At 49.6% G+C, this 26166-nt stretch overlaps 2 protein-coding genes across 9 annotated transcripts in view; one reads left to right on the top strand and one right to left on the bottom strand.

Moving 5' to 3' along the window:
* MAP2K1 (mitogen-activated protein kinase kinase 1) overlaps nt 1–20569 on the top strand; it is a 74487-nt gene extending 53918 nt beyond the window's left edge. For 2 of the 4 annotated variants that reach the window (XM_018053615.1, XM_018053616.1), the window contains exons 6-11: nt 11913–12037; nt 14821–15046; nt 16043–16107; nt 17914–17975; nt 18360–18405; nt 19046–20569. In XM_018053615.1, the coding sequence (XP_017909104.1) occupies nt 11913–12037; nt 14821–15046; nt 16043–16107; nt 17914–17975; nt 18360–18405; nt 19046–19159 (638 nt within the window). In that variant the 3' untranslated portion in view covers nt 19160–20569. The remainder of the gene's footprint in view (nt 1–11912; nt 12038–14820; nt 15047–16042; nt 16108–17913; nt 17976–18359; nt 18406–19045) is intronic. The other 2 variants (XM_018053617.1, XM_005685130.3) reach the window with 1 other exon arrangement.
* SNAPC5 (small nuclear RNA activating complex polypeptide 5) lies at nt 86–25151 on the bottom strand. Of its 5 annotated transcripts, none has more exons than XM_018053619.1 (4): nt 24990–25151; nt 23659–23748; nt 22756–22892; nt 86–561 (listed from the first exon to the last, which is right to left on the bottom strand). In XM_018053619.1, the coding sequence occupies exons 1-3, from the start codon at nt 25077–25079 to the stop codon at nt 22773–22775; spliced, it is 300 nt and encodes a 99-aa protein (XP_017909108.1). In that variant the 5' UTR covers nt 25080–25151; the 3' UTR covers nt 86–561; nt 22756–22772. The 5 variants fall into 5 exon arrangements, with proteins under 5 accessions (XP_017909108.1, XP_013822225.1, XP_005685185.1 ...); XM_013966771.2 differs by lacking the exon at nt 86–561 and adding an exon at nt 2635–2929; XM_005685128.3 differs by lacking the exon at nt 86–561 and adding an exon at nt 18390–19252.

Raw genomic sequence — 26166 nt, 5'->3', positions numbered from 1 at the left:
TTTTGTGCATGAATCACCCCACCACCAACTGTCAAATAGAATCTGATGTGATGTAATTAGTCGGGATTCTTTGACTGTATTAGAAACCTAACTCAAGATTATTTGATCAAAAGAGGGAACTTATTGGCTGGAGTTACCAGGAGGTCCGAAGGTAGGGATGCGTGTGGAGTTGAAATGATAGTCTCAGGACTTTGGTTGCTGCTTGGCTTTACTTCTCCTTCTGTGGTTGGGCTTCCTTTTCAGTCAGGTTCTGACCCCTGGGGGCAGCAGGGACCTCACTAGCCCAACACTTCTAGTCCTTGGTGCTCCATGTCCCTGAGAAAGCTCTGCCTCATCTCAGCCTCTCGGTCAGTGCTTGAATCGCTGGTTGGCTCTGCCTGGAGAGCCCCTCGAGTCCTGGGCCACTTCTTGTGTCCAGGAGACTAGCTTATGAACGTGTCTTGGGGCAGGATAGATGGGGCCTCTTCATGGGCACCCCAGCAGGAACACACACTGTTGTGGGGGAACATATCCCAAATGAAAAAGAGGAGTTCTGTAACTAGAAGATGGGAGGAACGGATTCTGAAAGCAAAAAAAAGGATGAAGAGTTGTTCCACTGTAAATAATATTAAGCATTGGGTCAGCAAGACAGAAAACTGCTAACACGGGATCAAAACAGTAATTAAGCATTGAAGGCAGGGGTGGGCAGATTGGCAGCGCCCAGCCTGCTGCCTGTTTTGTATGGCCTGCAAACTAAGATTTGTTTTTCAGAATTTTGTGACATGTGTTCATTGTGTGAAATTCAAATTTCAATGTCCATGAAGACGTTTTACTGGAACACAGCCCGGCTTAAGTGTTGTCTGTGGCTGCTTTTGTACTGTAATGGCAGAGCTGAATAGTTGCTTGTGAAAGAGATTGTGTGGCCTTCAAAGCCTTAAAATATTTGCTCTCTGGTCCTTTGACAGTAAAAGCTTCCTGACCACTGAGTTAAGGGGAAGAGGAACCCCCCAGCCGAGGAAGCTTTAGAATTGAAGCCCGGAAGTCAGCTGTAAGATGATTAAGTCCTTCACGGAAAACAGAGTGTGTGACGTGGGGAGGAGACCCTAGCGCTCTGAGAGGGGTTAGTTAATTCCACTGGTTTCTATGCAGCCTTTCTAGTTACGGTGGCAGGAAGTCAGAGGTCCAGTTCATCCGAAGCTGAACTAGGTGGTTAGCCTTGAGTTAAGGGGTGTGTGTGGGGGGGTGGGGGGCTCATGCAGCTGTGCTTCATGCCACTGAAAGCAGCGACTGGCATCACCAGCCCATCAAGCTGCTGGGCCCCCTCTCATTGTCAAGATCTTGTTCTGATTAAGACCCTGAAGAAGATTATAGGATTTAGACCAATGCAGAGTTCATGCAGCGAAGCCCGTGAATAATGTCTGCTTTGGAGTTGCTGGCGGATGAAGATCAATAGATGCTGATAACAGAGTTAAATTAAGCCTCAGCTGGGTTTTCTTTTCCTTCTGTCAGATCGAGCAGCATGTAACCTGCCTGATCTTTATACCCAGTAGCTGGGGCTTAGATTTTTGAGGGAATGCCCAGCCAGACTGTGATTGGACTCAGCTGTGAGGTTCTCTGCAGAGCATTAGATTCGCTTATACCTTGGGGCCCTCCTGCTCAGAGTACCCTCCCAGAGAGTTCCTTATTGCCCAGGATAAAGCATTCTGTGAAAACAGGGAGCTCTCGAGTTAGGATGAGATTTCAGCATTCTACAGAGACTGAGAGTATTTTTGGATCCTAGTCCTGGGAATAGTGGAGAGTCTTCAAGTTATCTCAAGGGACCCCAGCAGCAGCCTCCGGAGGAACAGGGTTCTCACAGCCATCAGGATTTCAACCTCTGAAGTCCTCCTCTCACTTCAGTCAGACTTGCTGTTGGCACTGACAATCAAGATTTTAAGTGGCCCAAGTTTGTTGTTTTACAAGCTGTTGGTGGCAGATTCACATATAATGGGTTTCTGAGTGGCTGCTTCTGTGACCCCTGCAAGGCGCTGTCCTCCCTGCCAGTTTTCCTGGCGTCTTGCCAGGCTTCCCCGAGGCCCGTGAGGGTGGCCCTGCAGCTGTGCACAGCGCTGTGTCCTGAGCACAGTCCCCGCCCGTGTGTGGTAGGGGGATGCCATCAGAGCCTCAACCCGTGGGCGGCCCGTGGTGTCCGGGGGGCACCCTGCCTGCACCTCAGCTTACTCTGCCCGCCAGGCTCATCTCCCGCCTGGTGGCGACAGCCTCAAGGGGGCAGTTAGCTTATAGGGAGAGCCGATCCCTTTGGACTGTGTCTGGACCCCCTACACCTTGTAGATGGAAAGAAACAGTGGCTGATTAGTAGCTGGAATCCAGCGTGTGGTCTCTGGTTCGAAATGTGAGTCACGTTCTCTAGAATTACCTCAGTGCTAGACCCACAGCGATGGATTATGTCTCCAGACGAGTTTGTTTCTTAGCATCTCAAGTGAGGCAGATGGGCTGTTGGAGGAGGAAAGTGCTTCCTCAGATCCCTTTAGGGAAGCGTCGTGGAGGAGGTGGTATTTGGGCTGAGCTTGGAAACATGGGGAGAAGTTACGCAGGTGGCAGTGTTAGCACGAGGGATTCTAGGTAGGGAAACACATGAATCACGATGACACAGCGGCCGGGAAACACAGATAATGTCCTTGCAGGAAACAGCAAGTCGTTCAGAATATTTAGAACGAAGGATTCCTGGTGCTGAGTGGTGGGAGGTAAGTGAGAATTAGTTGAAGCAGTTGAGGAGGGTCTTCCCTGCCATGTGCAGGGACTGGATTTTTATCCTGGGCAGTGGGGAGCTGAGGGGTGCTCCTGCACGGGGAAGGAAGGCAAGCTGTCCTCGGAGGAAGAGGCCTCTGGCTGCTGCAGCTCAGGTGACGGGGAGGGGAGCGAGGTCAGAGAGGAGGCTGCCACCATGGTTCTAGAAGAAAGAAGGTGGGTCTGAGGCACAGTAGTCATTGAGTGAAGCGCGAGGAGGACACAGGCTGGGAGAGATGACCCTGGAAAGCCTCTGAGAGCAGAGGCCAGATGCGGGTGTGGGTGGAGGGGGGTGGGGTGGGCACAGGAAGGAAGCCCCTAGCTTTGCCCCTGGGCCCTCCCTAAGGCAGGGGGTGGAGGGGACCCCGAGGCTGGCCTGTTCCCTTTAGGAAAGACCAGGCCGAGAGGCGATCCCGGCAGAGCTGTGTCCTGCTCTGTCTCATGTCATAAGCCGCATTTCTAGGGGCGCCAGGGCCGGGGCACTGCCGCTCTGCTCAGGCGCAGATGACTTCCTGAGCTCTGTGGGCCCAGGAGAGCTGGTCTGTCTTGCAAGGTTGGTGACCAAAGGAGGGGTAGCTTTTATCAACCAGTACCTTAGCAAGGTGGAGCCCACCTTGCTCACCGTGCCCAGCGCCACAGTGACAGTGGAGAAGCTAGTGCACAGTCTCAGCTAGAGGGGGGACCAGCATTAGGCTTAATGGCACCCAATTAACTAGAAACAGTGGTATTTTCTTTTTCCACGAAGAGAAAGTCTTGGTTGAGCAAGGCTGGCAATGAGTAGATAACTGTTGAAGTTGATGTTGGTATATGTTCATACTCTACTTTTGTGAATGTTTGGATTTTTAAGAGGGAAAACATAGAAGGAGGCAAAAGTACTAATGTGACAAGTGACATACGTGGTAAGAGCTTCAGGGAGAAGGCAGCCTTGTGGGTGTGCAGTGGTCAGGTGAGGCCTCCCAGGGGAGGTGGGAGCCTCTCAGGGAGGATTTTTTTTTTTTTTAACATGTAACAGAAACTGGGCTTCCCTGGTGGTCCAGTGGTTGAGAACCTGCCTGCCAGTGTATGGGACACGGGTTCATTCCCTGGTCCAGGAGGATCCCATGCGCTGTGGAGCAGCTGGGCCTCTGCTCTAGAGCCCAGCTACCACAGCTCTGCAGGCCATGCACTCTAGAGCATGTGCTCTGCAACAGGAGAAGCCGCCACACTGCGAAGCTGATGCAGTGCGCCTGGAGAGCAGCCCCTGCTCGCCACAGCTAGAGAAAGCCCGTGCACAGCAGCCGAGAGCCAGCACAGCCAGTCAGCCAGCCTGAAACAGACAGACAGGCAACAGAAACCAACGTGAGTCAGTGTGAACAGAAGAGAGGACTTCCTTATAAGGATCTGGGGGGCTTTCCTGAGCATTGGCAACAGCCCAGATGCTGCCAGTGCTCAGGAAGGGTCAGGACAGGGGTGGAAGACAAGTGGGATCCCAGGCAGCTTCTGTCCGCTTTTGGCTGCCTTGTCCTGCGTGCTCTGCAGCTTGGCTTTCTCTGCTGCTTTGTCCAGGGGCAGGAGGAGGGGCCTCCCACCCCAGCTCCTCCCACCTCCACCCCAGTAAGCATCAAATCTGTTCAGACACAGTGCAGGCCCAACCCGACCCTCTTAGCCCCACTGCCAAGTACCTGAGTATCCTAGCAGAACTCACCTGGTGCAGATAGTCTGTGGCGCTCCCTCCTATAGGGAAGGGAGGTAATCAAGAGGACACTTTTGGGTCACCTTCTCCTTCCTCCCCTCCAACAAACAAAAAAGACTAGAAGGATGGCAGGTCATATAAATACAGAGAGTATCTGGATTAGAGGCCAGCCAGGGCAAATGATTCAGACAGAAACATTCAGGGACTCCTGGGGAACAGCATGGACCCTCTTGGCACTGACAGTGGTTGGGGAGGTGGGGTGGGCGGGGACACAGGTAGGAGCTCAAATGTTAGCTTTTATTCCCCGCCCCCAAGCTTCAGACTTAGACGACAAATAACCAGCTAGCGCCGTTGAAATCTAAATTCTATTTCTCATATGTAGTTCCTCTTACTTATTGAGCCCTCAGTACCTGCCATCAAGTAGGAATTACTGCTCTCACCTGACAGCCAAGGAATCCAGCTACAGGAGGCTCGTGATTTTGGCCGGGCTCACACAGCCTATGCTGGTAGAGCTAGGATTCAAATCCAGATCTGCCTGACTCCAAAGCTGGTGCTCCCATTTCCACACCACAGTACATACCTGCTTACGGTGATTTTTGATGCCAGCTGATAGTAAGAGTCAGTGGATATTAGGATTCTTGGTTGTTAGTGAACACAAATTAGCTCAAGCAGTAAAAGAGGTTGTTTGTTTGGCTTAGCTAACCAAACCCCAGGAAGGGAAAGAATGGAGCCCGGCCTTAGGGAAGATTGTGTCTAAGGACTCAAATGCCATTAGCTGTTATACTTCAGTTAAGATGTGCGGTCAGTTCTCTATACCTGCATGCTTGGATTCAGCCAACCTACAGATGGAAAATATTTGGGAAAAAGTTCCAAAAAGCAAAATTTGATTTACATTGTGTTTATAACTATTTACATTGTATTAAGTATTATAAGTAATCTGGAAGTGACTTAAAGTACACAAGAGGATGTGTGTAGGTTATGTGCAAATACGCCATCATTTTATATAAGGGTCTTGAGCATCTGCAGATTTTGGTATCCATGGAGGTGGGGGTGGGGTGGGGGGGTGTCCTGGAACCTGTTAATTCTTGCTCATTTGTTTCTCTTCCAGAGTTGGCTTTTTTCTCTCAGGCCAGCTGTCTCTACCACATGGGAACCATTGCCTCTGGCTTTAGTCTCATTATCAGAGAGGCAAGAGCTTTTCCCAGCCTCTGACAGAAAATCCCGAAAAACGCTCTAATTGAACTAATACTGGTCTTGTACCCAGAACCCACCGGGTCACCAGGAGGTTGGTGGCCCAGCCTGCATCAGGGGCCTGCCCTGTGGCCTGGGGACCGAGGTCTGATGGTCAGTCTCCATCTGAAGCAGCTGGCTGGAGTCAGGGAGGCACACCTTTCCCAAAGTTAGTGTATGTGCGGGGGGGAGGGTCCTTCTCTTCTCAGTAGACGACACACGGAATGCCAGCTCCGTTTAGCTTCGGTTTGTCCTTACCTGGCAAACAGACTGTCCTCGGTGTTTTCCTTCAGGGCCTGTCTCAGGCTAAGCTAGGAATGACTGATGAGTGAACTTGACTTCACGAGTGAATCATGCTGACTGTGACCCAGGCATCAAAGGTAATGCCTTACTTGGGTGCAGCTTGGGTCCCCATGCTGCTGCTACTGCTGCTAAGTTGCTTCAGTCGTGTCCGACTCTGTGTGACCCCATAGACGGCAGCCCACCATGCTGTCCCGTCCCTGGGATTCTCCAGGCAAGAACACTGGAGTGGGATGCCATTTCCTTCTCCAGTGCATGAAAGTGAAAGGTGAAAGTGAAGTTGCTCAGTCGTGTCTGACTCTTAGCGACCCCATGGATTGCAGCCTGCCAGGCTCCTCTGTCCATGGGATTTTCCAGGCAAGAGGACTGGAGTGGGTCGCCATTGCCTTCTCTGTAACTATGGTGATATTATTAGAAATTCTCTCCCACTTCCCATTTAAAACCAAACAGATTTCCAGTCTAACTCTGCCTTTCCTTTTGGCATCTTCCCCCCACCCCTTTCCTCCTGCTGAGCTAAATTAACTTTCAGCAGGTCAAACCAGGTTTTTAGCTGATTTCTCTGTCTTGAAGTACAGATGATAATGTCCAAGTAGCCAGCACTGTTTTCCTGTCCACCGGTGGTTGATTTGCTTTGTGATAGATTGCATATCTGCTTGTCTTCGGAAGTCACTTAGTCTGGAAGGTGAAGTATACTGCTCTAAGGCAGGTTCTTCTTGGGTTTTTTGGCCATGCCATGCGGCATGTGACATCTAAATTTCCCAACCAGGGGTCAAACCTGTGCCATCCTGCATTGGAAGCATGATGGAGTCTTAACCACTAGACTGCCAGCGAAGTCCCTAAGGCAGCTTCTCTTAATGGGAAGGTTACTCTGTGGTCTTTAGCAAGGGGCTTCTACTTGACCCTTAATTTTCATACCTATAATATGGGGCTGCTCTGCCGTATGTTATTATGGGGTCATTTGGAATGAGGAATCAAGGAGTCCAGGATCCATAAACTCATGCCTTGACTACTCCCTTTCCCCCTTTTTCTTTCTCTCTCTCGCTTCTCTCCCTCTCTCTCTGGTTTAACCCCTTTACCTTCTGCTGAGGCTGTTATTACTACCTGATTTCAGATTCTGACCATTTCTTGGAATGGCGTGTGCTGATGAAAACCAAATCATGGCTTAATGTGACATCACCTTGTGTTAATTGTCAGCATTTGCGTGCCTTTTGGGTCAGGGATGAGCACTGCATTTGCAGAGAGGGGCACACAAAGGTAAAGAATGAAAGCAATTCAGAACTAATGAATCATGGGAGGGAAGTAAAAATTAAAATGCAGTTGCTGGACTTGGTTGCAAAACTCTTAAAAGCAGAGAGATGAAAATAGCTGCTGGTTAGGACCTGGCACACGTGCTCCAAGGGCTCACTGTGTGCACTCACTTGTTAATCAGGAGGCTCTAGTTCCCACTGTCAGCACGTCTCCTGCAGTTAAGCTTGCCCAGGAGGTTAATGAGCTGTAGTGAGAAGGAAGTGCTTGCTCACTAACCCAGAGCACAGAATTATAATCTCTCACAATCAAACTTTAAGGATTTCAGCCTACCCCAAGTCAGCTTCTATTCCCAGATAAAGCTTGTTTTATTGGTTAGCCCCTTGACAGGTAACTCCCGGACTCTGGGCCTCGGTGTTTCTTGTCTGTTCAGTTCAGTCACTCAGTCGTGTCCAAATCTTTGTGACCCCATGAACTGCAGCACACCACGCCTCCCTGTCCATCACCAACTCCTGGAATTCACCCAAACCCATGTCCATTGAGTGGGTGATGCCATCCAACCATCTCATCCTCTGTCGTCCCCTTCTCTTCCTGCCCCCAATCCCTCCCAGCATCAGGGTCTTTTCAAATGAGTCAGCTCTTTGCATCAGGTGGCCAAAGTATTTTGAGTTTCAGCTTCAACATCAGTCCTTCCAGTGAATACCCAGGACTGATCTCCTTTAGGATGGACTGCTTGGGTCTCCTTGCAGTCCAGGGGACTCTCAAGAGTCTTCTCCAACACCACAGTTCAAAAGCATCAATTCTTCGGCGCTCAGCTTTCTTTATAGTCCAACTCTCACATCCATACATGACCATTGGAAAAACCATAGCCTTGCCTAGATGGACCTTTGTTAGCAAAGTAATGTCTCTGCTTTTCAATATGCTGTATAGGTTGGTCATAACTTTCCTTCCAAGGAGTAAGCGTCTTAATTTCATGGCTGCAGTGTGCACAGGGGTTAATAATGCTTACTTCACAGCACGGTTGTGAGGGTTAAAGATGACTGTATTTAAAAGGCCTGGCATAGTAGGTGTTCAGTGAACCGGAGCTGTTGTGAGGTCTTCCTACGTTGGCTGGTTCTTATTTGTTGAGTTCTGTCTCCTGTGGTGGTGGCAGCCTGGACAGGAACTGGTCCTTTCTACTCACAGCTCAGTGCAGGCACTTTATTAGTGTTTATAAAGAATAAACAAGTGAATTCTTTAATCCACAGAGGGGTAGAAAATGCTCAGAAGTCAAGTTGAAGTCATGTGCTCATTGGGGGGGAAATCAAGAAGCTTTGAACAGTGGTTATTTCTGGTGCAGAAAATATCAGAAAAGAAAATTCTTTCTTCCACTTAGTTTTTTCATAACACCTTCTTATTCGTTTATGAAGAAGAGGGGTTTATCCTTTTTCATTGTTGCAGAGGCTGGGCAGGATCCGGGTTTCAGACTGTAGCATCTTATAGGTTTCCTAGGGAAGTTTGTCAGCTTGGGAGCTTAGAGGCTAGCGGATACTTCCTGTGAAATGCAGCATGGCCCATCACTTGCTGGGGCTCCTTCCAGCTTCACTCTCCTGATATTGGAGGGTTGGAAAGAGAACCCAAGGCCTGGAGAGGCCTTGGGAAGTGGAGAGGGATCACCTGGGCCTGTAACAATCACAGTATTTGAGGCAGCTGCAAGGAAAGATGGAAGAAGCCTGACTAAACCTCCCAGAGCTCCAGAGCAGGGCAGTATTCCATGTTGGGAAAGGCCCTCAAAAGAACCAGGCTTCCATTAGATGAAGAAGTGAGAGGGCAGGTGGGAAAGGAGGATGTTTTAGGTGCAGGGATCAGTTAGGCAGGCGAGCTGGACATGGAGACGTGCTGCGGCAAGAAGTTGGAGAAGTGAGCAGGACAGTGGGCTTGGAAAGGCAGGCTGAGGGGCCTGGCCTGTGCTGAGGCAGATGGGAGCCGCTGCAGGCTCTGTGCAGGGGTGGTCCCCCTGGAGGCGCACAGGTCACTGTGTAAGACCAGCTGGAAGAGGAAGCTGCTGGGGATGGGAGCAGAGGAAGGAGGGGTGGGGACTGTGGGAAGCAAATCCAGGAGGCTGCTAGTGGGAGGAAACAGCCTCTCAGGCCTTATCTGACCTCTTTTCTGTCCCCAGACTTCGAAGAGCCCCGACTTCGCTGGGGTGCCAGGGCGGAGCATGTCCTGTCCTGGCAGCTCCAGCCACATGTCCTGGAGTGGAAGAAGTTAGGATGTCTCCAAACAGCTTCTTGTTAGGCCTTCAGGGTCACCTTGAGGGGCCCTGTGTGTGCATTTGGCTTCCAGGGTGAATGTGGTCCAAGCAGGGAAACACCCCGTCCCCACTGCATCTGCAGTGTTTTCAGCCTCCCAGGCAGTGTTCCTGGGGCGAGTGGGGGAAGCGGGAGCTGACAGCCAGAGAGGGAGGAAAGTGGCATTATATAAGTTTGCAAAAAAGGAGGCTGGCTTGCCACGTGAACAGAAATCAGATACAAGGAGAGCCACAGAGGCCGTGCAGCCTCTCCCGAGCAGCGGCTGTGGCCTGGGGAGTGGTGTCTGAGCAGCAGGGGCAAGTGAGGGAGCGGGTGTCTGGAGCCGTGAGCTGCCGGTCTTGGAGTGCAACCGTGAAAGAATCCTTCTCTGTGATCCTGTCACGTGTGTGCTCTTTAAATGCCCACAGTTCATCCGGCGGATCCTGGTCTCCATCTGGTGAGGCTACGAGAGCTGTGGTGGTTATCACCACTTTACCGATCCGCAGACCTCAGACTACAAAAGCCAAGGGCTCGCCCAAGGCTGCATGTGGAACATGTGGCAGGGCCAGGACGCAAATACAGGTCTCCTGTCTCTGTACCTAGTGCCGCTCTTTTGCTTTTATAAGAAGACCTAATAGGTCATTTCTGAACAGGCCATGGGAACACTGGAAGGTGAGGGCGCTTGGGGCTTTGTGGTCAGTCACTCAGGGTATGAGTGATGTATGAGCAGGGTGAGTGGGGAGAAGACAGGTCCAGGCATCACAAGGTCTGAATTCTGGTTCCCACTTTATCCAGTTTTTGCTGTGTGACCTCAGTCAAGTCCCTGGACCCCTTTGGGCCTTAGGCTTTTCATCTCCACCATGAAGGGGAGGAGCCAGATGCCTTCTCAGGCTACTTCTGACACCTGTGTCTATATGGGAGACATGGGGGCGTGCCAGTGGGTTTGGAAAGATCTTGAATGCTGTGCTGCTGTGTCCTGTGACATGTAGATGGCTGGGTCTTAGAAAGACAGTACCCATGGTGTGAAGTGTGTGTGTGTCCCCGGTGAGTTTAGCCCCATTCATTCACAGACATCGAGGAGTACTTCCTGTATTGTCCTGCCAGGTATTGTTCTGTATCTGCAGTTAAAGGAGTGAGGCAAACTGCCAGCGTCCCTGCCCTGGTGGAGCCGGTGGTGGGTGGAGAGAGGCTGGAGCTGGCGTGGCTGTGGTTAGGACCTGACCCAGGCTGGGGATGATGAGGGGCTAGGTAGAGGTGGGCAGGCGAGGACTTCCTGGGATATGAGAGAGGGATTTTTTTGTTTGTTTACCCTTGGAAAGATACTTAAATGGATGTTAGAATCTGTGTAAGAATAAACAAACACATTCTTGTGGGTATTGAAGAGCATAATAAAATCTTAATAGTAGCTCTGGTAGGTTGGGATTATGAGGGTTTCACTCTTGCCTCTGGTTCTCCAGATGCCCTGTGTTTGTATTACGCCCGTCAGAGATTCCCTGTCAGGGTTTATGATTTTGCTCTGGGGTTTGGCCTGCTCTCGAGTGGGTCTCCTTGTTTGCTAATGTCTGTCCACAAACCTGGTGCCTGGGGCCCCTTTACCAAGTCCCAGCCTCTGCTCTTCCTGCTTCATGGGACAGTTGTTTGAATCAGAGATGGTAAAAGGAAAATGTTGAGAAATCTACCTCTTGGCAAAGGGAAGGGCCAGCGGACTAATACTGGTGGTGGGCGCCAGGGTGGCCATGGGGCTGGCTCAAGTGCAGCGAAGGGGAACGGGGCCGGTGCTGAGGACACTGTCCTGACCCCGAGGAGCAGCTGTGAGCCCTCCCTAGTCCTCGGGCCCCGACAACGAGAGACTGTCCTTAACTAACAGGTAGACGCAACTGTGCAGGCTCTTAGAGAAGTGACTTCAGTGAAAGAGAATCGGAAGTTGGCTCCCATCCCCTGGCACACACACTTTTAAAACCCCCATCTTCTGTGCTTGTCAGGTCAAGAATAGCAGTGCCCGCCTCCATCCCACCCTCCTTTGGTCTTTGGTGTGTAGCCTCAGCAAGCATACAGGCCTTCCTATTCCTTCTTCCCTGTGATCCGGTGATAGGCGCTGTGTCTTGCCAACAGAGGCGGCTGAAGCAACAGACCTTTCAGCCTTGATTACTCATGGTAACTGACTCCTTCCTGTGGGTCATCTGGCCAAGACTGGATTCTGAGTGGAAAACACTGGCTCTCTGTCTTGCTTCTGTAGCAGCTTGTCACTCCTCTGCTGACGGGTCTTCCCCGAGCCCTGAGCCGGGGGAACAGGGGCCGCGGTGTCCCGTGTCCGTGAGCCAAGGGCTGGCTCCGTGATGGGGGCGTCCGCGGTCAGGGCAGGTCTGGCTGGGCAGCGCTTCCCAGCCTACCTGTCAGTTCTCTACCTTCCGGTTTTCTTTCCCCTACAGATGTCAAGCCGTCCAACATCCTAGTGAACAGCCGTGGGGAGATCAAGCTCTGTGACTTTGGGGTCAGCGGGCAGCTCATCGACTCCATGGCCAACTCTTTCGTGGGCACCAGGTCCTACATGTCGGTATGAGCACCTCGTTCCATTTCTCGAGGTTCTTGTCTGATCAGGAATAGGAGCCAAGTGGGTGTCTTCCCATGTGGAGCCAGACCCTTGTGCTTGGGTGATGGGGATGGGGGAAAAAGAAATGAGGGATGCGCCTTGTGGTCCCTCCCTGAGGAGATCAGTCTCAGGGGAGATGGGCTCGGCCTTTCACAGGCCTTGGAGCATAGTCAGGGCACTGGGACCTTGACTCACTGGAAGAGACAGTGGGTCACAGCTTCAGCTCAAACTGGCGCTTGGATGTTTCCAGAGCTTGGCTTTCATTCTGTAGACATGGAGCTCCAGCCACCCTCAGGACCTCTGCCTGCTGTCTTTAGACCCTCAGAATGACATGCCCAGAAATGCCCCCACCCCAGATTGCCCCGCCTTTCCCATTAGCAGTAAATGGCATCACTGTCTCCTTAGTCTCCCAGGATAGAAATCTGAGCATCAGCTTTCAGCCTCTCTGCCCATCTCCCCATCCTTCCAGCACCTAGTGACCCCGACTCCTGTCCTGTGAGTCTCTTCAGAATTGTCTTTCCCTATGCAGTCTCTTCTCTCCTGCCTTGCTGCATGTCTCCCAGTTATCTGCCCCTCTCCCACCACAGCACAACTTCCTGGTCCCCTGGCATCTGGTTCAGCCGACAGCCTGAGGTCCCCGAGTCCCCCCACCTGCTTCCAGCTGCTCTGGCTCCCCCTACCCACCCCCACCTGCGCCCGCAGCAGCATGGCTGTGTTCCCTTGCTTCCCCCAGACAGCCAGCTCCCTGAGGGGCAGGGATAAGCCTGCGGGTGCCTCTGTTGTCCTGAGGGTCCAGTTTGGGGCCTGGGCCATGGTCGGTGCTCAGGGAATGCTTGGCCAAGTGGGTGAACGTGTGGTTGACGAATGGGCGGGAACATGGCTAACGCTCCTAAGAACGATTCAGAAAGGGGAGACGTGGCTTTGGGTGAGGGCTGACTGGGGCCCAGTAGAGGAGCCTTACTTGAAGTGAGTGGGGGGTCTTCGGAGGTGAAAGGAGGGGTTGGCACAGGGGCTCAGGGCGTCTTAGCACGTTGTGTTTTGCGTGCAGTCTTTCAAGCACTTTCACATCCTGCAGTGATGATCCCATTTGAACCGTATGGTTGTCCCATTTTAGAGATGAGGAAATCTAGACTCAGGGAGGTGAGGTGACCCATGCACTTCCCATTGCAGAGCCAGGGTTGAAAGCCAGGCCTCCCGGCCGCTGAGTCCACCTTGCACTGCAGGCCCTCACTTGTTCTTCGGTACAGTTTGGCAGCTGCTCCTGGCCCCTGTGTGGCAGGTCCTGCTCCCGTCCATTTCCTGCTTGCCTGTCCCCTGCCCACAAGTGATTCCAGCCACTGGCAACATGACTCACCGGGCGCTGACCCACATCTGCATCCCCCCCATTCCAGTGGCTAAAAGACATGAAACCCGTGGGCCCTTCAGCTTCTTCCCTGAATGTCTAAAAACTGAGCAGCTAGCACCCTGGTCTACTCAACTGCTAACTCTTTGGGTTTAAAATCAGTTAATAGGCCCTGGAACTTATATTAATCCTGGGTTTAGTGGTTTGGGTTTTGTGGTTACGTGGTCAGTTCCAAAATAGTTCAGTGTTGGAGTTGGTACAAAACCCTTTGGGAGAGATGAATTTGGTGTCTGTGTAAGTGTATGAGGGCTTCCCTGGTGGTTCAGATGGTAAAGAATCCACCTGCAATACGGGAGACCTGGGTTCGATCCCTGGGTCAGGAAGATCCCCTGGAGGAGGGCATGGCAACCCACTCCAGTATTCCTGCCTGGAGAATCCCATGGACAGAGGAGCCAGGAGTTGGACATGATTGAGTGACTAACCACAGAAGTGTATGATGGTCAGAATAAAGATTTTTTTGATAGGGTTCTTGAAATACATGTTTAATGCTCAATAAAAATAAGCACTATGTACTTCTCTCCCACTATTTCCACCAGTAACAACTTATATTTGCATAACATTGTGCAACATCTAACATACATTTTCATCTGGTTTGCCCTAGGTAGCAGAGTAGGTATTTTGTTTTGTTGTTACTGTCGTCATTAGCCCCATTTTACAGCTGAGGAAACAGGCTCAGGATCACCTAGCTTTTAAGTCCCATCTTGGGACTTGAACCTAGATCTCCTGACCCCAGATCCTTTGCCTTTTCTAGTTTTCCATGTTGTCCAGAACAGAGATAGTGGCAGAGCTGGTCTTAGAGCTCAGCTCTTCTTACTTGCAAGGCCAGTGTTCTTTCTACCCACTTATACCTCATTTGTGACCCACGTTCCAGAAACTTCATATTTTGGGTTCAGGACTCAAGATGAGTCTCTCGTGCTGGGCTTTAGATAGGCTATCCTGCACATGCAAGACCAGTATGGGCAGAGCTGGAACCACAGCTGAGGCTCAGCCAGGGTCCAGCTGGGTTGGATGCTGTTAGTTCAGGGTAGGTTTGGGGGAGACATCAGTTAGGGGTCAGAGCCATGAAGGCCAGCTAGGATTTGGTAAACAGATTATTTGGGGGCAGAAGGGGAGCCAAATTAAAGAGGTTAATGGAGGTCCTGAAACAGGATGTGAGCTCTGCTAAGGGGCAGAAAATGCATCAGTAGAGCCAAGGCTGGGACCAGGCAGGGTGGCCCCGCACTCCTGCACTGCAGACAGGCCTCAGCGGGGCAGGAAGTCCCAGGCATTCATGAGGACTCACCCATCCTTCTCTGCATGGGCCAGGCTAGCTCACAGGTGATAACTGTGTCTGTCTCTCCTGCAGCCAGAGCGACTCCAGGGGACCCATTACTCCGTGCAGTCGGACATCTGGAGCATGGGGCTCTCTCTGGTTGAGATGGCGGTCGGGAGATATCCCATTCCTCCTCCAGATGCCAAGGAGCTGGAGCTGATGTTTGGGTGCCAGGTGGAGGGAGATGCGGCAGAGACCCCGCCCAGGCCAAGGACCCCCGGGAGGCCCCTCAGCTGTGAGTGGCCCAGTGTGGCCCCAGGTTGGACTGTGGGGTGGTCCCTTCCATCAGGGGTTTCTGGAAGGCTGATTCCTGTCTCTGGCTGCCAGGCTGGGGCAAGGGGGAAGCAGAGCATGGGGTCCAGTGTAGGAGATTATTATCATTGCCAACATCTTCCTTCCTACCATTTGTTAAGTGCCCACTGTATTCCTGGCACTGCACATAGTATTTTATATGTATTATGTAATTTAAAAAATCATGACTTTAGGTAGATTTTTTTTTAATTGAGGTAAAATTCACCTAACATAAAATGCACATTTTAAAGTGTACGGTCCAGTGGTTTTTAGTATACTTCTCCATATCATGCAGTCATCACCACTTTGTAATTCAAGAACGTTTCCATCACCTCCACAAGAAGCCATTTCCATTAGCAGTCAGTCACAGCTCCCTTACCTGACACCCTAGCCGTCACCAGGCTACTGTTTCCATAGACTTGCCTAGCATTGTCTAATTTTAATAGCAGTTGTGTGTGAGCACTATTATAATTTCCATTTTAGCTATGAGGAAATTGAGGCACAGGGTGCTTGACTTGCCACATACACTTGTAAGTGGCCAAGTCGGACTGTGAGGTTAGCACTGTGAAGCACTGCCCGCCTCTCTGGACTAAAGTAAACCCAGTACTTGGAAGATCCTGGCCCTGCCATTACCTTCAGACGTTGTCCCTGTCAGGACACTGCTGTCTGAGGCCCACACGAGGGCGTGTATGGGGGAGAAACAGAGAGGGCAAGGGTAGCCAGTGGTGGGTCCCCAGAGGGGCTGGTCATGAGTCTTGGGTGTGGTAGAACCCAGACTCAGACCCTGGCCAGCTGTGGCTTTGGCTGGCCCCCTCTGTGTTCAGGCCTTACCTGTGGCTCTTCTGTCTCTATCATCCACGACTTTGTTCCAGTCCCTAAGATCCATGCCCACCCCTAGCCTCGAACTGGCAGTTAACCTTCTGTTTCTGAGAAGTTTTCTTTTTTCTTTTCATAAAATTTACAGCTTATGGAATGGACAGCCGACCTCCAATGGCAATTTTTGAGTTGTTGGATTACATAGTCAATGAGGTAAGGTACTGCTTGGCTTCTGTGACCTTGGAATTTATTTGCTTTTAAGGAAAAAACTCACAATTGATCTGTCTGGGAAACCTCTGAATTGTTCCCACAGCATGGGCTGTCCCTTCCCCAGGAGCATCTTCACATAGCTCTGAGTCCCTCATCCTCTCTGATTCAGGAGCCTCCACCTGCCCATTGAATGCATTCTCATCCTTCATTCACCAGGCATTTCTTTTTTTCTACCAACCATTGTGCAGTTACTCTGTGCTAATAAGCACCTTGGGGTGGTGGTAGGAAACGAGGTAGGGATCCAGGCAGAGATGGAAAAACAAGTCTCAGGTCTTAGATTGGGTAGGGAAAGCAAGGCAAACACATGCATTTGCTCTATATAAAGCAATGAGCATAACAGGTGACAGTGTAGAAAGATATGGGAAATATTCATTATAAATTGTATGGAAAAAGTAGGTTGTAGAAGAGTATGTATACTCTGATTCTTAAAAAAAAAAATCTGTGTATGCATATTATGTGCACACAAAGTCTGGAAAGTAATATGACAGTGGTTATCTCATAGTGATGGAATTACAGGTGATTAAATTGCTGCTGCTGCTGCTCAGTCGCTTTAGTTGTGTCCGACTCTGTGCGACCCCATAGATGGCAGCCCACCAGGCTCCCCCGTCCCTTTAATACAAAGAAGATATATCATCTGTGAAATATATATGCCAGTATATTTAAACGTAAAAGGGACTGACAAGTACTCATCAGTATGGGCCTGGGGGAATTAGAAGCTCTGGACTAGCACCGGTTGCTCAGAGGGTGGGGCAGGGCTGGAGGAGCTGGAGGGCAGGACAGAACTTCAGATGGTAAGGCCGGCACTGCTGGCATCAGGAGCAGCATGGGTAGAGGAAGAGGGACGAGCTCTGGCCTGTTTGGGAGGCAGCTGGAGGCCCCCACTCCACTGAGGAGCATGGTAACAGGCATTGCCCCATTCTCTTCGAGACTAGTGGAATAACTCTTCATGCTTTCTCATTTCTCTCTAAAACTAGGCCCCCAAAGGGTCAAAAGGTCCCTTTGGTCATTACAAATTCAACAGGGAAAATCCTGGCTCACCACAGCAGTTTAAAAAAAATCACTGCCACTGGTTCACAGGTTCCTGGGCTCATTTCAGCTCTTCACTACCTGACTGCTCAGCTTTGCTAAGCACTGTGGGACAGAGAAGGGAAGTGGAGGGTCTGATCTAAGCTGCATAAGGATGCAAGGAGGGTAGACTGTGTTGTATTTATATCAGGAAAGTCATCCTTTCCTGCTGGGACCCAACATTCTTCCAGACCCAGCTCTCTACAAGTTGATGTTTCACTAACCTTTCTGCACTCCTTCAGCACTCAGAAGGAGGTAGACATTTTGTCGGTCAGCCTTCTGTGATGCCCACAGGTGCTGTCAGGGCTGGACTATGCCTGGTGGTTTGCACATCCTCCTCACTCCGGCTCCTAGTAGTTGCGGGCTGTTTCCCTGCCACACTCCCAGATGTATGGCGGTGGAGCCTCACAGCTATAAAGGGTCAGCTGAGGCTCAGAAAGGAAGTGATTTATTCAGCCATTCACTTTTAGTCAGATTTAGACTGGTGAGTAGTCAGAACACTGACCTGGCCCCAGTTCTGACTGGTTTGAGACTGACCGCTCCAACAGGGTAAGCGGTAGCAGCCGTTGGCCTCTCAGCCCTGCCTTTCCTGGACTGGGTAAGGGCAGCACTGCCCAGGGGTGGGAATGGAGAAGGGAGGTGGGTAGAACAGGACACTTCTTAGGTCTCTGTGTGTACTTGCAGCCTCCTCCAAAACTGCCCAGTGGAGTATTCAGTCTGGAATTTCAAGATTTTGTGAATAAATGGTAAGTCACCTCCTTGGTTCTCTGAAAGTACTTTGGTTTTGTCAGGCTCCCCATCCCTCTCGGGGAGCACAGCTTTGCCTTTCACCCTTTAGCTGCTGCCCTTCTTCCAGAGTGCTAGGACTCAGGTGACGTGTCTGACTGTAGCAGGGGGCAGAACAGCTGCTGCGCTCAGCACCTGCTGTAAAGGGACTGCCCTATTGCCTTTTGGCCTTAATTTAATTCAACAAGTGTTTATTAACCTACTGTGGCACGACACTCTGCCAAGAACAGGAAGGTGGGTAAGGCTTAGGCACTCTTCCTCAGAGCCCATGGGGTGTGGGGAGGACAGCATGCACACATGAACCAGCAGCAGGCAACAGCTCACGCTTTCTTCCTTCCTTTAAGCTTAATAAAAAACCCCGCAGAGAGAGCAGATCTGAAGCAACTCATGGTAAGTGATTTATTTCGGATCCTTACACTGTCGTTTGCTGCATTTCATCTGTTCTCCTGTCAGTCACCCATCCAGTGCTTGCTGAGCCCATACCCTACTTTGCCTTGACTGCTGTGGCCCAGCTGATCCGGGGCCTGCAGGACCCCACACACGGCTCCTCGGTCTTCCCATCAGTTTAATGGAAGAGCAGGGATAACCCTGCAGCCAGAGGGGATCCAGGGAAAGAAAGGGCCAGCTCGCCCCTCAGGAGGACAAGGCCTTTCTGCAGTATTGACTGGCTGCTTTTGTATTCAGCATCCTCACCAAGTAACTGTCTCCTGTGTGGTAGCAGAGGAGTGGGAATCCTCTAAGTGTCAGCACTTACATGCTGTGTAGCGCCTGGTCAGTGTAACGTGCGCTTTCGAGTCCATCGATTCTCTTGTTCCTTCAACAGCCGCAAGGCAGAGCTGCTGTCTCCATTTCAAGGAGAGCAGGCTCAGGGAAGGGGTAAGACCAGCCGAGCCAGGGCTCTAGGCAGGCATTTGGACAAGGGTAGGCTCCCGGAGCTCCTTCCAAGAGCAGCACAGCCTCCAGACCCAGGACTCTTGAATTTTCTTTCTTGGCTTTTAAGCACACTTTCTGTCTATTTCCTCACACACAGGTTCATGCTTTTATCAAGAGATCTGATGCTGAGGAAGTGGATTTTGCAGGTTGGCTCTGCTCCACCATCGGCCTTAACCAGCCCAGCACACCCACCCATGCAGCTGGCGTCTAAGTGGTTGGGAAGCAGCAGTCCCTGCCCAGGGGCAGGCCGTGTTGCTTCCGGGCGGCCTTCCCATGCCTGTCTTTGTTCAGATGTGCATTTCACCTATGACAAAGGATGAAGAACACAGCATGTGCCAAAACTCTATTCGTGTCATTTTCAATATTACCATCTTTACTCTTATTACTACTGTTACTCCCCTAAGTGGATTGGCTTTGTGCTTGGGGCTGTTTTTGTGTGTACTGATGATGAAAACATGTGCAATGTTGAATTACAGTGAGACTCTGGTGACTGTGGGTAGTCATTCTTACTGAAAACTGCACTGCTTTCCCACATCGTGAACTGGCCGGTCGCCGCTACTTTCAGGACTCTTTGACACCTGGTGGTACTTCATTCTTGCCAGGCATCCCTTCTAACTGAGCAGGAGGGAGCCTTGTAAGATCCTTCACAGGCAGTGCATGTGAAGCATGCTTTGCTGCTGTAAAAATGAGCATCAGAAAGTGTGTATCATGTTATTTTATTATGTTCTTGCTTTTGGTGTAGAATTCAGCAAATTTTCATCAAAATCTAGCCAGAGCCCTTCACTGCCATGATAGCTGGGGCTTCACCAGTCTGTCTACTGTGACGGTTTGTAGACTTCTGGTTGTATTTCTATATTTATTTTTAAATATACCGTGTGGATATTTAGTGCTATGTCTCTTTAAGTTTGGATTAGTGTTTCTAAAATGGTGGAGTTACTCTGAATGTTACAAATGGATCAAGGCATTAAAATAAATGAGATCTACCTTTCACCAAACCCAAGTACTGATGCCATTATAAACAACAGTGTGTATAGTGCCTAATGAAAATCCTTTTACCATTTTAATCCAGATGTTTAACAAACCTAATCTCTTACTCCAATAAATATACTATCAAATTCAAAGGATGAAAACAATTTCTGCTTTTGTGGGGGCATTTTCAGTGTCTGTAGTGGATAAATCATCAAGTGATTTAGCAGCCAGGCATTAATGAGGGGGGAAACGCAAAGACAGGAAGGAGCCTGGAAGGCGGAAATACCACACTAAGGACAAGTTCAGTGCTTTGGACCAGTGTGGCTTCCTGGAATTCTAATCTTTGGACTTTGTCCAGTTCTTCTCAGCAAGCACCCTTATCTTCCAGCCACCTTTCCTGTGGGCCTGTGAACAGATCCCATCGATTTCTCCCATCTCCTCTCATACGAGAGGAAAGCAGGAGCGGGGGGCTGGACTGGGGCAGCTGGCACTGGGGCCTCTACCCAAGGCTGCGCCACGCGGCTTACTCCACTGAGCGATGGCTCCCCGCTCACCAGTTACACCTGATACACGTCCCTGCAGAGGAGCAAGGTGCTTGGCACTGACTTCCGTGCCTGTGGGCTGGCAGTGAAATTGCAAAAAAAAAAAAAAACCCACAAAGCCATGTCCTAACTGGCCACCTTTCTTTCTTTGAAAAGTAACTTTTGAGATTTAGATCATATATGAGGCTGCCTAAGTCAGCACCTCTTCCCTCATTTTCTTGAGAGAGCAGGTGATAGAAAACCAAAATAAATATATGTCTAAACACTTATTTCATTTTCAAATTAAAACCAGCAAATCTCCTAAGTAGGTAGTTCCATTGCAGATCTACGAGAGCCTGAGATACAGCCAGGATTTTAAATACTGGTCATTACTATATATACAAGGCTGCCTCAGCCAATCAATCATTTTTCCCCCTGAGAGGCTAACATCTGTTCTATAAGTCAACAGTCTAACTCACATGTTTTCAACATACAAACATTCAGATGAGGTTTAAGAACCACACCCTCCTCACACCCAGGGTCTTTTCCTAACAGAGAGGATGTCACCACCTCTGAGAATGTCTCACTGAAGTGTGTAAACTAAGGAGTGGTGTGACCTGGTGTTTAAAACCTGGATGTGAACACTTTCAAGCTCAGTGTCTTTTGAGTGGTGTTTTAAATCTCTCTCCACATTCAAAGGTACTTCACTTTGAGAGTCAAAAGATTTCTTCCTAGTAATTTTCACTAAGAATGATCTCATTCTCAAGAATGATGTTTCCTACATCGCTCACGCTATATTTTTAGAGCTCCCCAGGCCAAACTCCTTTTTCACACTTCCTTACTGAGATAGAATACTTGGATATTTTAATTTTGGGGCTATGGCTTTCGCAGTCTTCCCCCAGCCAGGGATTGAACCGGGGCCCTCAGCAGTGAAAGCATGGGAATCCTCATCATTGGACCGCTAGGGAATTACCAATAGTTAGATTTTTAAGTGATACCTCATTAGCATCTCACGAGGACACCGGAAACTGCTAGAGCAGTTATGAATACTCTCATTTTATAGACACAAGAGCGAGAACTCCCGAAAAGGTGAAAAGCAAGCAACCAACTGGTCGTCAAGCTAGCATTCATACCCAAATTTTCCAACTCTTAAAAACCCATGCTTGTATCTTACATTAGACTCCAAAATATATACCTTGATGCTTTTTGTTGCACAGTGATATTCACATTGTGTTTTCCAAGAAATATGCTCATTTAAGCTTCTGGCTACTTCATGTAAGAGTAGCTCAACACAACTTTAATGAAACATCAATTAACAAATATGTCTATGCTCTCTCCTAGAACAGTTATGCAAGAAGCTGTGCTTGAGGAGGTTGTGTTTTGTTTGGCTTTTCTATTTCTGGGCAGGGCAAATTACTTTTATAAAATCAAGCAACTACATATTTGTGTATTCACTGGAAAAGAGACAATATGCAAAAATGAGTGTCAGCTTAATATGAAGTGTCTCTTATTCTGTTAACTGTCAGTTCTTTATTACGAAATCCAATCTCCCGAGCCTCGTGATCCTTCTTCAGTGGCACAATGCCTAAGTCTAGAAATGGGTTTAAACCATGCTACTGTATCGTTCACCCCAGAGGAACTGATCCTTTGGTCTGTTGTTGTCTGGAAAGTGGCAAGCCGCGTAACAGCTATTTATCTGTGACTTATTTCTAAGCACATTTTTACCATAATGATGTCTCAACCGAGGTGTGATGGCAGCCACACATGGACCGAGGTGTGAGGCAGCCACACACGGCATGTTAGCAGTCAGTTTACGACGTCACTGAGGGGTGGCAGCAGCTGTGCTCTCAAGGGGCCCTCTGCCTTCCTCTTTGTCATCTCTCTCCCAGACTATAGCCTCGCTCTGCTCACAAGGGTTCAGTGGCATGCAAACAGTGTTTAATTGGTTTTCTTAATAGAGGCATTGTTGGCTGCAAGGCTGCCTTGTATTTAAACTCTGCCCTTTTTGCAGATGCCAGAACTTCTCAATAGCATTTCAGAGGAAGTTTTTTGCTTAGAATACAATTATTCAATCTGACCAGCCTATAAACACAGCACCACCCATACTGCTCAATACTGAAACACTGCATCTTTGCTTTTCTATATGTCACCAACTTTTGTTAAAGCACTCTGAAACCTGAGTTATTGATGGAACCATGTTTACAACTACACATTCTCCTGAAGTTCTTGATTCCTTTTAAAGCAGGCTATAGGGCCCATGAGAATTCTTTGAAGAGAGAAAGTCTCTGAGACTTAGAAATTAACTTGCATGACTAACCCGGGCTCTTCTCCCCTTCAGGAATCTTCCTCCTCCTCTTCCTCCTCCTCCTCCTCTTCTGGCACATGGCTCCTTGTGCTCAGCTCCAGTGCAGTTTGGTTGATTGATGCTTCATTGTCTACATGCATCAGCATCTGCTTTAGTCAAGGACATTATGGATTAGCAGGAAGAACATTAGCCTGAAAAGAAATTCTTAATATTTTATAATAAAATCTCAATTGTATATTCAGTCCCAATACTATCACTAAGAAGTGTGGCCACTTTCCTGTTTCTCCAAATTCTACCCTGACCCCCTCCCCCCAACCCCCACTGCCACAATGAGAGCACAGTGAATGCACTAGATTTGATAGATTACCTGATTTACACACATGGTTCTTACATAAGAATTATACACTGGCTTAGATGTGCTGCTTTCCAATGGTTTTAAATGCTTAACACACAGCTGGGAGAACATTCAAATGTGGTTTATCTAGAAGATGATTTTCCTAAGGGCACTTGGTCAGAGGATATGAGGAGGACTAGAACTCTAGTTCTAGGCTTTGTGGTTGAAGCTACAGTCTATTATCAAATCCTAAACTTACTCACAGAGCAGCAGGAATTTTGACATATTCCTGCAAAGATCTTCACACTCTCCCCAGTTCATTGGTGTGACTAGAGAGAATGGAAGAGTAGGAAGGTGGAAGGGATACAATAGTACAGCCAACCGAAGTGTACCCAGCTGGTAGATGTTCCCTGTTTAAAAGAGTAATATACACTAGCCAGTTAATTAAACCATAAGGTTCTTATTACCACTCCCCAGAGTTCTTTGGGTTTGATAAGGGTATCTACAATTTCTGATCCCTCAGCGGCATAAGAGCAGAATGGACTGCATTCTCCCCCCAGGCCCACACTGATCAAGCTTACATCATGTGATGGTTCAGGTGCAGGCTGAGAGGGCAGTATCTCACCTTCTCTTCTAGAACTAATCATCGACTGGAGGGCCAGCTCTTCAACCTAGAAAGAGTGGAGGGCACTTTCTTTACGATGTCACCGGGCTACTGATGTGGGTGAAATGTACTGAGCATGCTCGGAGAGGTTGGCATCAGAACTGAAAAAAATGTAACCTCTGTGAAGCTCTAGAGGGAAGGGATGGGGCTTCTCAAGCCTTCAGGGCCTCTAAAGGAAACAGCATAGAAAGCTTCCTGCCCCTTTCTCCTAGGGTGAACAGGTGTTCCAGCTGAGGCGAGGGTTCCACTCGCCCAGACCTAGCAGCTCAGGGGAGGAAAACACAAGCAGGCCCTTAAAAAAGCTAAGTGTCTTCTGATTCCACACGACCCAGTCTGTCTACCCCGTAATGAGATAGCAAAAGCAGGAAGAATGGAAAATGGCAGCGTTTCCTAGCCATTGTTGGCACGCACACATTAGGCGTGTGCAGGCACTGCCTGTGTCCTGAGGGAAAGCACACTATTTTCATAGGTCTCAGTTTACAAAGGGCCTTCATAACCCGAAAGTGCCCAGCAGGGATTAGGAGGAACATCCACTAAAGGGGGTTTCGCCCGCACAGGTCTGGGAAATGGCTCTAGTGGGTTTCAATCTAAACCCCTCAACAAAGCAGCTGAGTCGGTAACAGATCCGGGGAGAAAAGCTACCGGGAACTATTTGGCTTGGTCAAAAAGTTCGTTCATCTTACATCTTAAGTTCATCGTTCATCTGTAGCATCTTACAAAAGACCCGAACGAACTTTTTGGCAAACCCAGTACTGTCGCAGGGTCTCTTCTGGCAAGGCCTTGCTGTCTCCTTTTGCACAGTGGAACATCCGCGAGTGGGCTGCCTTTGTGAGCCAGAGCTGTATCAAGCGACCATACGAGATAGTGAAGAGAGGCTAGTAAATGCTGCAAGGGCTCGGGAGGGGAGGCAGGGGCCGTCTAGGCGAGCTTCGGGAGGTCGCCGTTCCTCAGCGCGTGGTGCGGGCCGCCCACGTTTACAGGGCTGTAGTGGTCCGGTGGGGGTAGGAGTGTATTCGACAAACTCAGATGAATGAGCCTCAGCCTAAACCTACAAGATCAATATTCTTAGAGGGGTGGACCCATAGTCTCAAATCCATTCCCCCTTAGTGCCTGTCTACGTCTCCGGGTCCGGGCGCGACGGCCAGGTGAGGAAAAGCTAATCGGCCGCAGACGCCTGGGCTCCGCGTAGAGCCCGGCGGCCTGGGGCGCGGGAACAACTGAGTGGAGAAATGGGGGTCGCGGGGTCACCTTGAGCCGGTTTAGCTGGTCGTGAAGAGCCGCTTTCAAGCGGAGCAGCGTCTCCTCCTCCTTGCGCAGCTCCTGTAGCCGGCTCAACATCTCGACCCGTCACGCCGGCGGCTCGCCGGGTCGCTCGATGATGACGCCACCTCCGTGCTACCGGAAGCGGAAAAGCGGACTGGGAGGGGCTGGCAGCACTGTGGGGCGGTGCAGCCTCTCCCTCCCGGCGCCTGCGCGCGTTTCCCCTTCGTGGACTCATGGACACCCAAACTTGGTTGTAAAGCGAAAACCGCAGGACTCCGGGGACGATAACTCCCTAAACCGAAGGGTGTTGGCGATGTAAAGGACCTGGAGATAAAAATGGTCAAGATACCGAGTGTCAACTAATTCAGCTGAGCAGTGCTGTTCTTTCATCGGTGGAGGCTACTTTAGCTCCTCCAAACTTGCAGACCACAGTCACCAGCAAACAGGACATCAGTACAAGATCCCTACTGAGTTGAAGGTTCAGGCAGGCGCAGATTCCTGGTTACAGCAGAGGGGTTTCCAAACAGGACTGTGCAAATTAGTGGACAGGAAAGTATTTTAAGCTGGATAGTGTTTTTATACTAAGCAACAGAGATCTATAAATGGGAGGATGGACTGCCAGCAGGGCAAAACGAGATGCAAAACAAGACCCTGAGTAGGGAAGCACAGGTGACTTCCAAGGTGTTCAGACAGCAACCTGAGTTAAAAGCTTTGGAAAAACGTTTGGGTACATCTATACTCTGCACAAGCATATTAAACCTGAAATACACAAGTGACTATGGAAAAAAATACCTGGCACTTTTTATACCAAAAGTGAAATCACTGTCATGTCTGACTCTTTGCGATCCCATGGACTGTAGCCCACCAGGCTCCTTTATCCATGGAATTTTCTAGGCAAGAGTACTGAAGTGGGTTGCCATTTCCTTCTCCAGGGGATCTTCCCAACCCAGGTCTCCTCCATTGCAGGCACTTTATGGTCTGAGCCACCAGGGAATCCCTTTTTATACCAAAGGGTCCAAATATTAAAACGTTGGCAAGCATCTCTTCCACCAATTTTATCAAAGACTATAACACGTCTGAAGGGAAAATAAGTTTTTTATTGCTATCTTTTAAAAAATGTTCTCTGAACCTGCCCTCTTGTGGTTATCAAAAATGTCAAATC

This window comes from Capra hircus, chromosome 10 (genome assembly GCF_001704415.2).
Source record: "Capra hircus breed San Clemente chromosome 10, ASM170441v1, whole genome shotgun sequence".
Lineage (NCBI taxonomy): Eukaryota > Metazoa > Chordata > Mammalia > Artiodactyla > Bovidae > Capra > Capra hircus.
The sequence above is the reverse complement of the archived record's forward strand: the minus strand, read 5'-3'. Positions and strand labels throughout refer to the sequence as shown.

What these genes read in the sequence shown, in the direction of transcription:
- SNAPC5 (XM_018053619.1), bottom strand. Translation starts at nt 25,079, where the DNA reads ATGTTGAGCCGGCTACAGGAGCTGCGCAAGGAGGAGGAGACGCTGCTC. An exon ending in ACCAGCTAAACCGGCTCAAG is followed by an intron (nt 23,749 to 24,989) that starts GTGACCCCGCGA and finishes CACTCTTTCTAG; the next exon opens with GTTGAAGAGCTGGCCCTCCA. An exon ending in CACCTGAACCATCACATGAT is followed by an intron (nt 22,893 to 23,658) that starts GTAAGCTTGATC and finishes CCTTGACTAAAG; the next exon opens with CAGATGCTGATGCATGTAGA.